The sequence below is a fragment of the Gorilla gorilla genome, chromosome 21 (assembly GCF_029281585.2).
Source record: "Gorilla gorilla gorilla isolate KB3781 chromosome 21, NHGRI_mGorGor1-v2.1_pri, whole genome shotgun sequence".
In the NCBI taxonomy this organism is placed as follows: domain Eukaryota; kingdom Metazoa; phylum Chordata; class Mammalia; order Primates; family Hominidae; genus Gorilla; species Gorilla gorilla.
The window spans coordinates 10,302,736-10,320,186 of NC_073245.2; the positions used below are offsets into that span (position 1 = coordinate 10,302,736).

The 17,451-nt window shown below is 51.2% G+C and overlaps 1 protein-coding gene across 2 annotated transcripts; it reads left to right on the forward strand.

Moving 5' to 3' along the window:
- Nucleotides 1–399: 399 nt before the first annotated feature.
- Nucleotides 400–17,081, forward strand: TRIB3 (tribbles pseudokinase 3). Of its 2 annotated transcripts, none has more exons than XM_004061635.5 (4): nucleotides 400–675; nucleotides 7,562–7,852; nucleotides 10,818–11,110; nucleotides 15,736–17,081. In XM_004061635.5, exons 2-4 carry the CDS (start codon nucleotides 7,562–7,564, stop codon nucleotides 16,226–16,228), a joined length of 1,077 nt encoding a protein of 358 aa, XP_004061683.1. In that variant the 5' UTR covers nucleotides 400–675; the 3' UTR covers nucleotides 16,229–17,081. The 2 variants fall into 2 exon arrangements, with proteins under 2 accessions (XP_004061683.1, XP_004061684.2); XM_004061636.5 differs by lacking the exon at nucleotides 400–675 and adding an exon at nucleotides 1,649–2,152.
- Nucleotides 17,082–17,451: the final 370 nt, after the last annotated feature.

The following is a 17,451-nucleotide window of genomic DNA, read 5'->3' on the forward strand; positions in this document are numbered from 1 at the left end:
TCCTGAAGCTTCTGAACCACTTGCCCATAACTGGGCCTCAGGCTGGCTCTCAGTAGAATGTGGAGAATGGAGATTCCCGCATGTCCACTTCTCCTAAAGGTTTTATAAGGCAGTGCTGGGAATGTGCTTTATAAACGGGGAAGCACCCTGACAACAGTCACTGTTTGCTCTTTTAAGCACCATCCTGAGAAGGAGGAATGTTCTTCCCATTTCATAGGTGGGGAAACTGAGGCTCAGAAAAGCAAATTTTTTTTTCCAAGGTGATAGGGAGAGTCCGTGGCTGATGTCTGCACTGACCAGACACCCCCAGTGGGCCAGCGAGGGCGGGGTCCCCAGGTGCAGCGGATGCGGAGGAGAGAGGCTCGGGCGGGGCGCGCCCTGGCGGCGACCCGGAGAGGCGGGGCGCGGGGGATGGTGCAATCCCGGGCCTGAGGGCGTCAGACGGCGGCTGATTAGCTCAGGTTTACATCACCCGGACCGGGGGCCGGGCGCGCACGAGACTCGCGGCGGAAGTGGAGGCGGCTCCGCACGCGTCCGCTGCTAGGACCCGGGCAGGGCTGGAGCTGGGCTGGGATCCCGAGCTCGGCAGCAGCGCAGCGGGCCGGCCCACCTGCTGGTGCCCTGGAGGCTCTGAGCACCGGCGGCGCCAGGACCCACGCGGAACGACGGGGCAAGGTACTCGGCGGGGTGCGGACTGTGGACTCGCCCGGAGGCTGGGGGGTGGGAGGGGGCGGCCAGGGAAGGGGGCGCCGGAAGCCTCTGGGCGCCTGCGTGTTGCTGCGTGTTACACGCACACACACACCTTACACACCTTTTAACAGACCCTGCCGTCGGGGGACGGCCAGATCAGATCCCTTTTGATCTGGGCCTGGGCTGAGTGCCCCCCCCGGGCTTCAGGTGACGCGGCCCCGCAGAGCGTGGGGTCGCCCGAGTTGGGCTGGGGAAGCCAGGGACGGAGGTGTCCGGCTGTCACCCCTAGAGGAGGGTGTGCGGGGGTCTGCTTTGCGTGAGTGTGGGCTAGGGGAGTCGTGTGGTGAGGTGAGGGGCTTGTGGGGGGCACTGGAGGACTCTGTGGGGGTGGCGGGGGACCTGAGGGGGTCCTCGTGAACCCGTAGGGGAGAGTTCTGGGTGAGGGTGGGTCCCGGGGACCTGTGTCTCAGGAGATGGTGAGAGCTGTCTGGAGGGCTGGGCACTTGGTGGCAGGGGTTGGCGGTGCAGGGGACACCGCCGGGACAGGGCTGGGGTGCCCTGGGAGCGGGCCGCGGACCGAGCGAGGGGTGCGGGAGCCGAGGGAGTGGGAGCGAGGGCGCAGCGCGCGATCTCTGGCCGGGCAGGGCCGCTGGTTCTCCCCAATGCGTGGCTCCGGGTTTGCAGGTGGACGGTGCGCGCGTGTATGCGGTGTGTGCTGTGCCTGCGGACCGGGGAGGGCGGGGGACGACAGCCACCTCCTTCCCTCTGCCTCACCCCCCTCCTGTCCCAGGGCCGCGCTTCAATTTCCGCTGAAACTTCTGACTCGGACACCCGCCGCCTTTCGCTTTGGCTCCCACGGGAGGGGCCTGGCTGCGGGGGGCGGGGCGGGGTGGGGGTGTGGCCTTGCTTGTGTAGACCATGGGTGTGATAGCTGGGAGGGCTGTATGTGTGTGTGTGTGTGTGTGTGTGCGCGCGCGCGCGCGCTTGATGTAACCCGCCCTCATTTCCCTGGGTCCCGAGTGTGGCAGGGAGCAGCAAGAGGTAGATATTAGGGGCTGCTTTCATTCCACATCACAAATTCTATTCTGCAGTGTGGTCTGCAAAATGCCTTGCCCAAGATTTATAGACTCAGTTACCGCATCTGTCCCCATCTGGGTGGAGCTTATCCCAGGCCCCAACAGGCTCTGAGGGATGGCCGGGGCCAAGGCAGCCTGGACTACTGATGTGGCACAGGCCAGAGGGGCTCCAGGCAGTCTCCTGCTGCACAGGGCACAAAGCATGTGCACAGCCAGGTATCATCCTGCGTGACTCAGAACAGCCTTGAGATGTAAGGAGTGTCATCCCAGCTTGGAACCTGGGGAGCTTTCTAAGACTCCCAAGGATGGTACTTATGCATCTTGCTATGAAGAATAACAGGATGAGTGCTAATAATGACCATTTCCTGACACCTACCTGGCAACAGGTCCATAAGCTCTACATGCTTCATTTGTGTTTTCATTTCATCATCACGAAAAACCTGTAAGCTTTGCATCCTGTTCCCACTTTACAGGAACTGAGGCTCAGAAAGCTTGAGGAACTTGACCAGGGGTACCCCCCAGCTAGAAAGGGTTTGAGACAGGATTAGAACCCAGGAATATCTGACTACAGCCACTCCTTACTGCATTCTTACCAAGCCAAAGTCATGACCTTTCACTCATGTGGGGAGGCCTTCCCTTCCAAGGCAGCTCTTCCATTTGGGAGCAGCGTACTTGGAGAGGTGGGCCTCTGTCTGGTAACTGACTCATGTTTCCCTGTTAATCCTGCCTTGAACTGTTGGGAAGGTCTTTAACCAGGCTGAGGTCTCTCGCACCAATGCCCATACCTGGGCATGCACCTCCTTGGAATGGAGTTTAAGTGGGTGGGCAGATGGGTTCTAGAGAGAACCTGCCTGCCCTGACCATGCCCTACTGCCCTCTCCTTCAGCGACCACACACACAGTCACACAGCTGCATGAATGGTGGCTTTCTTTTCACTTAACAGTTCACTCTGGAGATCCTTCCAATTACCCTATAAAGAGCATCCTCAACCTTTTAAATGGCTGCACATTGTTCCGTTGTGTGGATGAAGTATAATTTATGTAACCAGCCCTGTAATTATAGACAGCCAATTATTTCTGTCAAAAGGGCTGCAGGAATAACTGTGTATTTGCATGCTTACACACACACACCTCTACAGAATAAATTCTTAGCAATGGGATTAATTGCTGAATCAAAGCTCACACGCTTTTCATCGTTGTTTTTGTTTTGTTTTGTTTTGCTTTGTTTTGAGACAGTCTCACTTTGTTGCACAGGCTGTGGAGTTCCTGACCATGGCTCACTGAAGCCTTTACCTTCTGGGCTCAAGTGATTCCCCTACTTCAACCTCCTGCGTGGCTGGGACTACAGCTGTGTGCCATCATGACCAGATAATTTTTTTTTTCTTAGGGACAGGGTCTCGCTATGTTGCCTCGGCTGGTCTTGCACTCCTGGGCTCAAGTGATCTTCCTGCTTCAGCCTCCCAAAGTGCTGGGATTACAGGCATGAAGCAGTGCACCCAGCCTGTTTTTCATTTTGATATTGTCAAAATGCACTCCTCAAAGGTCGCACCTCTCATCCTCCCACTAGCACTGTCTTCACTGTTAGTGGCTGCACTGCCACTATTCCACAGGATAAACCCACTTTTCATGACACTGCGGACATAACGGGTCTGAAATTAAACTTAACAGTTTTCTTCCACAGTCCCCAAAATACAGGCTTCTCCCCCAGCTCAGGACATGAAGCCATCATCCCTCCTCGTTGCAGGAGCCAAAGGCTGGACCTCACCTCGATTCCACCCTCTCCCTCACCCCTCACATCCAATCCATCCAGTCCGTCCAGTCCATCCAGTCCATCCAGTCTGCCACTGAGTCCTCTTGATCTTCCTCCTATGAGCCCTTAACTTCGTGTCTCCATCTAGCACCCCCCTAGTCCAGGTCACCTTCTCCTGCCTGGACTCGTGCTTGTGTGGGCCTCCTAGCTAGTCTCACTGCCCCTGTCTTGTACTTTCAAATCCACCCTAAAAGCATGATGTCCCCCTGCTGAAATCCTTCAGTGGCTCCCCACTGCCTTTGGATAATTCCAAATCCTATTGTGTGTTAATTAGGATTAGGCTCAGCTGTAATATAGAAACAGCCACTTAATAGCTAAAATGAAATAGACGTTTCTTTCTTTCTTTTTCTCTTTTTTTGAGACAGAGTCTTGCTCTGTCCCCAGGCTGGAGTGCAATGGCGAGATCTCAGCTCACTACAACCTCTGCCTCCCAGGCTCAAGTGATTCTCCTGCCTCAGCCTCCCAAGTAGCTGGGACTACAGGCACGCACCACCATGCCCACCTAATTTTTGTATGTTTAGTAGATATGGGGTTTCACCATGTTGGCCAAGATGGTCTCGATCTCCTGACGTTGTGATCTGCCTGCCTCGGCCTCCCAAAGTGCTGGGATTACAGGCGTGAGCCACCGCGCCCGGCCTTCAATAGATGTTTATTTCTCTCCTGTGTAAAAAACCTGGAGGTCTGGCCTGACAACTCCATGTGTCAGGGACCCAGGCTCCTCTCTCGCTCTACTCTATGTGGCACTTCTGAAGCCAAGGTAGATGCTGGAGCTCCAGCAGTTAGGTCCACATTCCAGCGTACAGGAAAGGAGGAAATGAGGAAGTTAGGCCCTCCCTTTAAGAACACTGTCCTGGGCATTGTACACAACACTTCCACTTGTGTCCTACTAGCCATATGCTGATACAAGGATACAAGGGAGACAGGAAATGTAGTTTATTCTAGGTGTCCTTGTGCTCAGCTGAAAATCTCAGGTTCTAATCCTATGTAAGGAGGGGAGACCCGAAACTGGGGACCACTAACCACCTCTGCCATGTGATGCTTGTAGAGCCCTTCACAATAGGGCCTCTACTAACCTCACCTTATTTTTATTTATGTATTTATTTTTGAGACGGAGTTTCACTCTTGTCGCCCAGGCCAGAGTGCAATGACACTATCTCAGCTCACTGCAACCTTTGCCTCCTGGGTTCAAGCCACTCTCCTGCCTCAGACTCCTGAGTAGCTGGGATTACAGGCGTGCGCCACCATGCCCGGCTAATTTTTGTAGTTTTAGTAGAGACGGGGTTTCACCATGTTGGTCAGGCTGGTCTCAAACTCCTGACCTCAGGTGACCTGCCTGCCTTGGCCTCCCAAAGTGCTGGGATTACAGGTGTGAGCCACCGCACCCGGCCTATTTTTTTTTTTTTTTTTAAACTTTTCACTTTTTTTGCAGTCACGCTCATTCTTCAACATGTTCTTGGGGAACACGCAGCACGTTCTTTTGCCTCTTCCCTCACCCCAGAACAGGGGTTACTGGACAGCGGCATCACCTTCACCTGGGAACTGGATAGAAATGCAGATTCTGACCTTCTGAATGAGCTACTTTGGGAGTAGGGCCCAGCAATGTATGTTGAAACAGGCCTCCAGATGATCTCAATGCTTGCTCAAGTTTGAGAACCACTGAACCGCAGTATGACTCTCCATGTCACCTGGCTAACTCTGCCTCACTTTCAGGTCTCAGTGTAGACACCACCTCTTCTAGGAAGACCTCTCTTGACCCACCAGCCCAGGAGAGAGGCCTCTCTGGGTTCCTAGAGGCCCACGCTTCTCTGTATAATAGGGCTGATCACACTGTATGTGATTTTTTTGTTTTTTTTTTTGAGACAGAGTCTTTACTCTGTCACCCAGTCTGGAGTGCAGTGGCACAAACATGGCTCACTGAAGCTTCAACCTCCCAGGCTCAAGCAATCTTCCCACCTCAGCCTCCCAAGTAGCTGGGACTACAGGCATCCACCACCACACTCAGCTAATTAAAAAAAAATTTTTTTGTAGAGACAGGGTCTCACTATGTTGCCCAAGCTGGTCTTGAACTTTTGGGTTCAAGCAATCTTCCCACCATGGCCTTCCAAAGTGCTAGGATTACAGGTGTGGGCCACTGCACCTAGCCTTGGACGTGATTTTATTACTCATCTGCCCTCCAAATTGACTGGAAGATCCTGATGGCAAGACTGCTGTCTAACCTACTTCTCTTCCTAGCACCCAGTGTTAAGTGAATGAACAAGATCATATCTCTCATCTGTGAATGTACTAGAGCCATGGATTATGAGATTAGTTGATTTTCTTAACTATAATTTTTAGGAACAAGCTGTGTTTTTAAGCAGGTATTTATTTCCTTAAATGTACATTTCTGATTACGAAATACTTTTTTTTGAGACAGAGTCTTGCTCTGTCACCCAGGCTGGAGTGTAGTGGCACAATCTCGGCTCATTACAACCTCTGCCTCCTGGGTTCAAGCAATTCTTCTGCCTCAGCCTTCCCAGTAGCTGGGATTACAGGTATGCACCACCACGCCCGGCTAATTTTTTTTTTCTCCCGTGACGGAGTCTTGCTCTGTTGGCCAGGCTGAAGTGCAGTGGTGCGATCTCAGCTCACTGCAACCTCCACCTCCCGGGTTCAGGTGATTCTCCTGTCTCAGCCTCCCAAGTAGCTGGGATTACAGGCCCACGCCACCACGCCTGGCTAATTTTTCTATTTTTAGTAGAGATGGGGTTTCACCATATTGGCCAGGCTGGTCTCGAACTCCTGACCTCATGATCCACCACCTTGGCCTCCCAAAGTGCTGCCGTGGGCTGCACTTTGGCATTGCCTTGGTCACGTGCTGCTACCTGGGATTACAGGCATAAACCACTGTGTCTGGCCTAATTTTTGTATTTTTTAGTAGAGACAGGGTTTCACCATGTTGGCCAGGCTGGTCTTGAACTCCCAGCCTCATGATTTGCCCACCTTGGCCTCCCAAAGTGCTGGGATTACCGGCGTGAGCCACCGCGCCTGGCCAGGAAATACATTTACATGGCTCAAATTCAAAACTATAAAAGTCGACCAAACATGGTGACTCACATCTGTAATCCTAACACTTTGGGAGGCTGAGGCAGGAGGATTGCTTGAGCTCAGGTGAGACCAGCCTAGGCAATGTAGGGAGACCCCCATCTCTACAAAGAATAAAAAAATTAGTCAGGCATCATAGTGCACACCTGTAGTCCCAGCTACTTGGGAGGCTGAGGTGGGAGAATCACCTGAACCCTGAGGTCGAGGCTGCAAGTGAACTGTGATAGTAAGAGTCTCCTCCTAATCTTGTGCATCCTTTCAGAGAGAGAGATTATAGATATTCAAACAAATACATACATATATATAACACATTTATATATATTCTTTTTTAACATAAAAGTATAGCCAGGTGTGGTGGTTCACTCCTAGAGTCCCAGCTACTTAGGAAGCTGAGGTGGGAGGTTCACTTGAGGCCACGAGTTTGAGACCAATGTGGGCAACATATCTTGGGAAAAAAAAAAAACCCCACCATAAAAGCATTCTATAACACGTAATTCTGTGTTTGTCTTTCTTCTCTTAATACATCTTGGAGATCAGTACACATCAGTATATAGAGAGCTTCCTTGTCCTTTTTCAGGGCTGTGTAGTATTCTGCTGTATGGCTATACCATGATGTTTTCACTAGCTTTCTACTACCTGACATTTGGGATATTTCCTGCTTTTGCTATTGGACACAAGGCTCTGATGAACAGCCTTTACTATATTTAATTTTTTTGTGAGAAGTTTAACTGGAAGATAAATTCCCAGAAGTGGGTCACCCAGTTAAGGATATGTGACTTTGTCATTTTAACACACACTGCCAGATCACCCCCTATAAATGTTGTGCCACGTATCCTCCCACCAGCAGGGGAAAGGAGGGGCCACCAAGCAGTCTCACTTTAGTGCTTTTCTCTCCTTTTTGCCAGATGCGAGCCACCCCTCTGGCTGCTCCTGCGGGCTCCCTGTCCAGGAAGAAGCAGTTGGAGTTGGATGACAACTTAGATACCGAGCGTCCCGTCCAGAAACGAGCTCGAAGTGGGCCCCAGCCCAGACTGCCCCCCTGCCTGTTGCCCCTGAGCACACCTACTGCTCCAGATCGTGCAACCGCTGTGGCCACTGCCTCCCGTCTTGGGCCCTATGTCCTCCTGGAGCCCGAGGAGGGCGGGCGGGCCTACCGGGCCCTGCACTGCCCTACAGGCACTGAGTATACCTGCAAGGTACGTGCCCATGGGCGGCTGTCCCCCAGCATCACAGGAGGCCTGGGAAGGAGGCCTCCAAAGGATTGCCAGGGTGCAGAGGGGTCCTTATGTTCATTCATTCTTGTGTTTGTTTAGTGGGGAAGCATCCAGTGAGCCCCTGCTGGACTGATACTAGAGAGGCAAACCAGAGGTCATCCCAGTCCTGGGGGAGTTCACAGCTTAGGCCCTACAGTGTGATAAATGCTGCAGGGGTAGAGCTTAGGGATCATGGGCACAGAAAAGGCTGAGCAGAAGTTAGCCAGGTAGAAGTGGGAGATGGGAGTTGCAGGCAGGGGGAACAGCTGTTCAAAGGCCTAGAAAAGTGAGGGGATAGCACTTTAGAGAATGAAAAGGACTTCTCTGTGGCCAGAGTGGAGAGGATGTGTAGAAAGGGGCAGGAGATGAAGGTTGGCAGCAGCTGGTCATGAAGGTGTTAACAAGGGGCCTCCACTGGGCTGTGCGGAGCTACTGAAGATGTTTGCACAAGAGAAGGGTAGGGCATGGTAGACATCAAAACTCCTGGGACCTCGGAGGTGATTGAGCCTAACCTGTGGCCATTTTACAGATAGGAAGACTGAGATGAAGACAGGAGAAGGGCCATGCGTGAAGTCACATAGCACTGGGCCTGGCTCCTGGGGTAAACTAAGGGGTAGAAAAGTCTGAGGATTCCTGGCAGAAACCAGGAAATGGACAGGGTCAAGGCCCCTGAGGGTCAGCCCATGCAGGACACTGACAAGTGACAGTCCAAGAAGACAGAGATGAGAATAAAAAGTGTAACAATAGGTATTCACTGTGCACCAGGTCCTATGATGATTGCTTAGTGTGCGCGATCTCTTTTAATCTTGACACAACCAATGAGGTGGTTTCTATCATTGTGCCCCTTTTATAGATAGAGGACACTGAGACTCGGAAAGCCATGGTTACTTGCCACATGACAGAGCCAGGTGGTATCAGAGCTGGGATTGGGCCCAGGAGGCTGAGCCCAGAGTCCTGTGCCTGTACTAGGATAAGCGTTTCGCACAGGCAAGCATAAGGAAGATAAGGGGGACCTGGAAACCCAAGGGAGAGTAGCGGGGGCCTGGGTCCCTTGGGAACGCACAGAGAAGCAGAAGGACTTAAGCCTCCTCCTGGGGCAGCAGCAGAGCTTTGCTCTGTTGATGGAGATGCAGTGAGCAGCGGGGCAGATCCAGACAGGGTCCAGCCCCTAGCTTCACCTGGCCTCTTGTGCACAGATCTCCAGTGCTCTTACCAGGTGCCCTAAGGAGCCCAGAACTCTGGGTCCCCTTCCTGCAGCATCACAGGCTGTTTTCCACTCCCGTTGGGGAGGTGAGTCCATGATGAGAGGAAGAACCCAAGCAGGCTCAGGAGAGAAGCGCCATGCATTCACAGGGCCCTGATTCTCAAGAAACATTTGGGAAAATCCACTGGAACATACTCACCCCTATGCCAATGTGCACCATGGGTGCTGAATGGTCATTTCCACACTTCCTCAGCTTTTCTGGTCAGTGTGTAGAAAGATCAAAATCTTGTCTTTGTAAATGATCAACTTATTCATTAATTCAACACAACTTCATTGAGCACCCGTATTTGCCATGTACCATGCTGTGGTTAAAAAGCAAAGTTCTGTTCTCATCAAGCTGACATTCTAGTGGGAGATACAGACACTAAACAAGTGAATAAGTAAAATATGTGTCAGGTGGCCGGGCGCGGTGGCTCACACCTGTAATCCCAGCACTTTGGGAGGCCGAGGCAGGCAGATCACCTGAAGTCAGGAGTTCGAGACTATCCTGGCCAACATGGTGAAACCTTGTTTCTATTAAAAATACAAAAAATTAGCCGGGCATGGTGGCAGGGGCCTGTAATCCCAGCTACTCGAGAGGCTGAGGCAGGAGAATCTCTTGAACCTGGGAGGTGGAGGTTGCAGTGAGCCGAGATCACACCACTGCACTCCAGCCTGGGCAACAAGAGCAAAACTCCGTCTCAAAAAAACAAAAAAGAAACAGGAAAACCCTTATTCCAGCATCTTTCTTGGTTCCTTTGCAATGCTTATCAGCATTTGTCAATATTTGGTTTCTGGGCATGTTTGCATGGCCTCCCAGTGGGCACCGGAGAGCAGAGCCCATGGCTGTCAGTCTAGCTGGACATGTGGCTGGCCCATGCAGGCCCAGGGCCAGCATACTGAATGAATGAAAGCGTGGATGGGCAAAGAGGACGGGAGCTGTGATGGTGATGAGCATCAGGTGCCTTCTGCATCATCCGCCCTTCTGGATTCCTCCTGCTTTGTGGGTTATTTTTCTGTTTGGGTGACCTGTTACTTTTCAGTTATCTGATGTTTGAGGCCATATAGCGTAGCAGTTAAGAGCACAGACAAAAGGCCAGGTGCAGTGGCTCACACCTGTAATCCCAGCCCTTCGGAAGGCTGAGGCGGGAGGATCACCTGAGGTCAGGAGTTCGAGACCAGCTTAGCCAACATGATGAAACCCCATCTCTACTAAAAATACAAAAATTAGCTAGGTGCGGTGGCACATGCCTGTAATCCCAGCTACACTGGGGGCTGAAGCAGGAGAATCACTTGAATCCAGGAGGCGGAGTTTGCAGTGAGCTGAGATTGCGCCAGTGTGCTCCAGCCTGGGTGACAGAGCGAGACTCCGTCTCAAAAAAAAAAAAAAAAAAAAAAAAAAAGCACAGACAGTGGAGTGCATATGTTCAAATCTCAGCCGTGCTGTTTGCTGGCTGTGTGGCCTCTCAGCTTCGTTAACTGTAAAATGGAGCAAGTCATCCTACCTCATAGGGCTGTGGTCAGGGCTGAGTGAATCGGTAAGTGAAGCGCTTAGTGTGATGCCTAGCACATGGTAGTGTCTAATAGGTCAGCTGTGACTGTTTGCAATGCCAGCCTCAGCTCCCGGGAGTCCCCAGCTGTGCTAACACCATGCTCTGCCCACAGGTGTACCCCATCCAGGAAGCCCTGGCCGTGCTGGAGCCCTACGCGCGGCTGCCCCCGCACAAGCATGTGGCTCGGCCCACTGAGGTCCTGGCTGGTACCCAGCTCCTCTATGCCTTTTTCACTCGGACCCACGGGGACATGCACAGCCTGGTGCGAAGCCGCCGCCGCATCCCTGAGCCTGAGGCTGCTGTGCTCTTCCGCCAGATGGCCACCACCCTGGCGCACTGTCACCAGCACGGTCTGGTCCTGCGTGATCTCAAGCTGTGTCGCTTTGTCTTCACTGACCGTGAGAGGTGAGTGTGGTCTCAGAGACCCCAGCCACAGACACACCCAGGGGGTGGGCCATGATGGAGAGAAACCGAGGCCCAGGAAGGCAAAGTAACTTAGGCAAGAAGTGGGAGAAACTGAAGTAACCAGCAGCCCCTGTCTAGTTCCCTGAGAAGAGTTGACTCAGGCCAGGGGAAGTGGCTCATGCCTTTAATCCCAGCACTTTGGGAGGCCGAGGTGGGTGAATCACTTGAAGTCAGGAGTTCCAGACCAGCCTGGCCAACATGGTGAAACTCCGTCTCTACTAAAAATACAAAAATTAGCCTAGTGTGGTGGCGCACACCTGTAATCCCAGCTACTCTGAAGGCTGAGGCAGGAGAACTGCTTGAACCTGGGAGGCGGAAGTTGCAGTGAGCCAAGATCATGCCACTGCACTCCAGCCTTGGCAAAAAAAAAAAAAAAAAGAGTTGACTCAGTCCTCTTGGGAGCCCCTTGGGATTCTGGGATGGAGCACTGAGATGTGAAAGTCATAGCAGCCGACAGTGACGAAAGCATCGCCACATTATCTAACGTGGTCTTCCATCCTTACAAACACGAGGCAGGTACTGTTATTATCTCCATATGATCAAGGAAACTGAGGCCCAGAGAGCTCAAGTAACTTGCCCAAGATCCCACAGCAAAATCAATGGTAGAGCTGGGATTTGAACCTAGATCTGACTCCAGAGCCTGGGTCTTAATTCAATCTGAGCTTGAGAGGCAGGGGCCTGGCTGGGCTTACCAACTGACTTTGGGTGACCTAGTGTCTCTGAGCCTCAGTTTCTCCGTTGGTAAGGAAAAGGGCTGGATTGTTAGGGTGTTTTCAGGATTCCAAGACCACAGACAAAACAGGGTCTGAGGTTCCCCACACAGGAACTTTTTCTGTGAAACTGAGAATTAGCACTTTTTGGTTAAAAGAATCTTCCTTCTCTAGGTTGGGATGCTAAGAATTTTTTTTTTTTTTAATTGAGACAGAGTCTCACTCTGTCACCCAGGCTGGAATGCAGTGGCGCGATCTTGGCTCACTGCAACCTCTGCTGCCTGGGTTCAAGTGATACTCCTGCCTCAGCCTCCCGAATAGCTGGGACTACAGGCATGCGCCACCATGCCTGGCTCATTTTTTCTATGTTTAGTAGAAACGGGGTTTTGCCATGTTGGCCAGGCTGGTCTTGAACTCTTGACCTTAGGTGATCCGCCTGCCTTGGCCTCCCAAAGTGCTGGGATTACAGGTGTGAGGTACTGCACCCAGCCTAGACGCTAAGAAAAATTTTTAAAAGATAATTCTGGGGAGAAGGGCAGAGAGACTCGCCTCCTGTTCCCTCTCCAGATTCCTGGGGGAAGTCAAGATGTGTCAGGGAGTGCACTAAGCTGCCAGTTACACAGGAGTTTTCTGTGGAGAAAGGAGTGTGACCCCATTGCATTTTTAAAAACTTTTTATCTTGAAATAATTTTAGACTTTTAGAAAACCTACAAAAATAGTTCAAAGAGTTTCTATATATCCTTTAACCAGTGTCCTCCAGTGTTAACACCTGACATAGCTATGGTACAATTACCCAAACTAAGAAATCAACCTTGGTAGAGTGCTATTAACTAAGCCACAGATTGATTCCAACTTCCCGAGTTTCCCACTAACACCCCTTGCTGTGCAGGATCCAGTGAGGATCCCAGTTTAGTCATCAGTGGTTTCCTTGGTCTCTTCCAATCTGAGACAGTTCCTCAGTCTTTCCCTGTCTTTGAAGACCCATGACCTTGACACTTGTTTTTTTTTGAGGCAGGGTCTCACTCTGTCACCCAGGCTGGAGTGCAGTGGTGTGATCGCAGCTCACTGCAGCCTCGACCTCCCGGGCTCAAGTGATCCTCCCACCTCAGCCTCCTGAGTAGTTGGTTCTACAGGTGTGTGCCACCCCACCTGGTTAATTGAGATGGGGTCTTGCTATGTTGCCCAGGCTGGTCTCAGACTCCTGAGCTCAAGCAATCTGCCTGTCTCAGCCTCCCAAAATCCTGGGATTATAGGCGTGAGCCACTGCTCCTGGCCATAACCTTGAGACTTTTGAAGAGTACTGATCAGTTACTTTGTATGTCCCTCAATTTGGATTTGATTGATGTTTTCTCACAGTTAGATTGCAGTTAGATATTTTTGGCAAGAACAACACAGAATCGATAGGCCCCTCTCCACATCATATCAAGAGATACTTGAGTTGATAGTCATTCCTGTGTCGTAACCTTGATCACTTGGTTAGGGTAGGACCTACCAGGTTTCTCTACTGTAAGTTCCTAATTTACCCTTTGTAATTGACAAATACCTTGGGGGAGGTAAGCTAAGCATATAAGTATCCTGTTTTTCCTCAACTTTCACCCACTAATTTTAGCAGCCATCCATCTTGCCTATAGCAGTTATTATTGTGGTGCTTGCCTAAGTCTAATTTTCTTTTTCTTTTTTTTCTTTCTTTTTTTTTGAGACAGAGTCTCGCTCTGTTGCCCAGGCTGGAGTGCAGTGGCGCTATCTCGGCTCACTGCAACCTCCACCTCCCGGGTTCAAGTGATTCTCGTGCCTCAGCCTCTTGAGCAGCTGGGATTACAGGCACACACCACCACACTTGGCTAATTTTTGTATTTTTAGTAGAGATGGGGTTTTGCCATGTTGGCCAGGCTGGTCTCAAAATCCGCCTGCCTTGGCCTCCCAAAGTGCTGGGATTATAGGCATGGGCCGCTGCGCCCAGCCCCTAAGGCTGATTTTCTGTTAATATTTCCTTCTACATTTTATATTAGAACAAGCATGCCTTTTTTAAAGAAGTAACATTTATAATGATTTTTAAGCTAGTACGTAACTTCAAACACATTTTAGGCTTAGGGTAGATACAACTACCCCGGACCTCCTGGAGGAGACAGCGTGCTTCCTGCTCTTTTCAAGAAGTCACTTGGTAGCTCACACCTGTTATCCCAGTGCTTCGGGAGGCCGAAGTAGGAGGATTGCTTGAGCCCAGGAGTTCGAGGCCAGCCTCGGCAACACAGAAAACCCCATCTGTACAAAAAATTTATAAAAATTAGCCAGGTGTGGTGATGCACACCTGTGATCCCAGCTACTTGGGAGGCTGAGGCAGGAGGATTGCTTGAGTCCAGAAGTTTGAGGCTGCAGTGAGCTAGGATTGCACCACTGCACTCCAGCCTGGGTGGCAGAGTGAGACCCTATCTCTAAAGAAAAAAAGAAAAAAAAAAAGAAAAATCACATGAGAGTCATTGGTAGAAGAGGGACTGTGAGTTAGATAGACCTGCGTTTAAATCCTGGGTTCTGCTTCTTACCTGCTTTTTGGCCCTGAGCAAATGACTTCACCTGCCTGAGCCTTTGTTTCTTCATCTGTAAAATGGGCTAATAATGCTGACACCCCTTGTCCCCCAATACTGTGATTCATAGGATTGGTCAGTATTTGTGAAATGCCACTGGATACCCAGGAAGTAATGCCATAAAGAAGAAACTAATAGCAGTGGTAATAGAATGATTACTATTAAAGTCATCTTAGAGTGCTCAGTGGAAGTTGTTTAAAGTAGAAATTGCAAATGGCAGGACACACTTTTTTTTTTTTTTTTTTTTTTGAGACAGGGTCTCACTCTGTCACCCAGGCCGGAGTGCAGTGGCGCGATCTCAGCTCACTGCAACCTCCACCTCCTGGGCTCAAGTCATATCCTTCTGCCTCAGCCTCCCAAGTAGCTGGGACTACAGGTGTGAATCACCATGCCTGCTAATTTTCGTATTTTTTGTAGAGAGAGGTTTTTACCGTGTTGCCCAGGCTGGTCTCGAACTCCTGAACTCAAGTGATCCCCCTACCTCGGCCTCCCAAAGTGCTAGGATTACCGGCATGAGCCACTGCGCCCAGCCTTACACGCTTTTTTTTTTGCCCTGCTTACCTGTTTGTGTTTTTTATATAAACTGGTTGCCAATATTTTTTAAATGGGGACCTTTTCATTAAAATACAATTCCTGGCTTCTCTTGGGGAAAACAATGGGAATGTGGGGCCATCTTGGGAACTACAAGAGTGGGTCACAGCCCTGGCTCTGAGTGTCTGCCAGCCAGGGTTCCCATCCCAGGCCAATGCTCTACAGCTGTAAAATGGTGTCTTCCTTGCAGGCTGTAGCCTAGATAGAATGAGATGAGCCAGGTAATGAGCTGGGCCAAGGGCCAGGAACACAGCAGACACTTGATAAACCCTAGAATGCGTTGTTTAGTGGTACCCTTTTTAGGTAGGGCTTGTGCTGAGATGTCAGGCACACTTCCTGTTTCTCTCATCTTATTACCTGCCTGGACCCTAAGTTTGTATCTGGTTTAAGAGAGGCTTAACCCTCTCAGCCCCATCAGCCCCCTCCCCAAGGGACTGTTGAAAAATGTATTCCTTTCAGAATTTTAGTTTAAATTTAACTGCTCTGTGGCCTTAAATGACTTAACCTCTCTGAGCCTGGGCTTGGGTATCTGTAAAACAGGATCAGACATCACAGGACTGGCTTGTGTCTGTCAAAGGCCAGCAGGCACTTGGAAAGTGGGTGCCACAAGGGTGATAGTATGGGGTGGTGGCATGGGGGTTCTGGGTAGGACCTGACCCTTCTGTTTCTCCCCATGTCCCAGGAAGAAGCTGGTGCTGGAGAACCTGGAGGACTCCTGTGTGCTGACTGGGCCAGATGATTCCCTGTGGGACAAGCACGCATGCCCAGCCTACGTGGGACCTGAGATACTCAGCTCACGGGCATCATACTCAGGCAAGGCAGCAGATGTCTGGAGCCTGGGCGTGGCGCTCTTCACCATGCTGGCCGGCCACTACCCCTTCCAGGACTCGGAGCCTGTCCTGCTCTTTGGCAAGATCCGCCGCGGGGCCTACGCCTTGCCTGCAGGCCTCTCAGCCCCTGCCCGCTGTCTGGTTCGCTGCCTCCTTCGTCGGGAGCCAGCTGAACGGCTCACAGCCACAGGCATCCTCCTGCACCCCTGGCTGCGAGAGGACCCGATCCCCTTAGCCCCAACCCGATCCCATCTCTGGGAGGCTGCCCAGGTGGTCCCTGATGGACTGGGGCTGGACGAAGCCAGGGAAGAGGAGGGAAACAGAGAAGTGGTTCTGTATGGCTAGGACCACCCTACTACATGCTCAGCTGCCAACAGTGGATTGAAGCTCCAAGCCTTCTCCTGCCTCTGAACTGAGCCAAACCTTCAGTGCCTTCCAGAAGGGAGAAAGGCAGAAGCCTGTGTGGAGTGCGCTGTGTACACATCTGCTTTGTTCCACACACATGCAATTCCTGCTTGGGTGCTTATCAGGTGCCAAGCCCTGTTCTAGGTGCTGGGAATACAGCAATGAGCAAAGGAGACAATATTCCCTGCTCACAGAGATGACAAACTGGCATTCTTGAGCTGACAACACTTTTCCATGACCATAGGTCACTGTCTACACTGGGTACACTTTGTACCAGTGTCGGCCTCCACTGATGCTGGTGCTCAGGCACCTCTGTCCAAGGACAATCCCTTTCACAAACAAACCAGCTGCCTTTGTATCTTGTACCTTTTCAGAGAAAGGGAGGTATCCCTGTGCCAAAGGCTCCAGGCCTCTCCCCTGCAACTCAGGACCCAAGCCCAGCTCACTCTGGGAACTGTGTTCCCAGCATCTCTGTCCTCTTGATTAAGAGATTCTCCTTCCAGGCCTAAGCCTGGGATTTGAGCCAGAGATAAGAATCCAAACTATGAGGCTAGTTCTTGTCTAACTCAAGACTGTTCTGGAATGAGGGTCCAGGCCTGTCAACCATGGGGCTTCAGGCACCAAGGTTGAGGGACAGGATTAGGCAGGGTCTGTCCTGTGGCCACCTGGAAAGTCCCAGGTGGGACTCTTCTGGGGACACTTGGGGTCCACAATCCCAGGTCCATACTCTAGGTTTTGGATACCATGAGTATGTATTTTTACCTGTGCCTAATAAAGGAGAATTATGAAATAATTTTATTTTTCTATGCAATTTCTTCCATCCTTTCCAACCATCTCTTACCAGTTTTTCCTGCCTTCAAAACTGGCCCCCATGGTGAAAGGCCGTAGAGTTGTGTCTTAACCTGGGCTGAGTGGTTTGAGAGAACAGATTACCTGGAGCCCAGTGGGTCTTCCTGCACTCCTTCTGTTTCTTCTGGCAGCAGCAGTGTCTCTATTAGGGTACTTTCTGAGTCAAAATGGCTTCAACAAGATGGAAATATGTTTCACACAAAACAAGAAGTCAGCAGATAGGGTGGGCTTCAGTGCTGGTCCATTCAACTCCCAAAGCTGCGCACAGGGACCCCGGCTCTCCAGGCTCCTTCTGTCTCTTGGCTGTATTGTCT

Excerpts from the sequence above, each read along its gene's own strand:
- TRIB3 (XM_004061636.5), top strand. The coding sequence starts at position 2,072 with ATGGTACTTATGCATCTTGCTATGAAGAATAACAGGATGAGTGCTAAT. Across the intron at positions 2,153-7,561 it reads TGACACCTACCTGGCAACAG|ATGCGAGCCACCCCTCTGGC; the intron begins GTCCATAAGCTC and ends CCTTTTTGCCAG. Across the intron at positions 7,853-10,817 it reads GCACTGAGTATACCTGCAAG|GTGTACCCCATCCAGGAAGC; the intron begins GTACGTGCCCAT and ends CTCTGCCCACAG.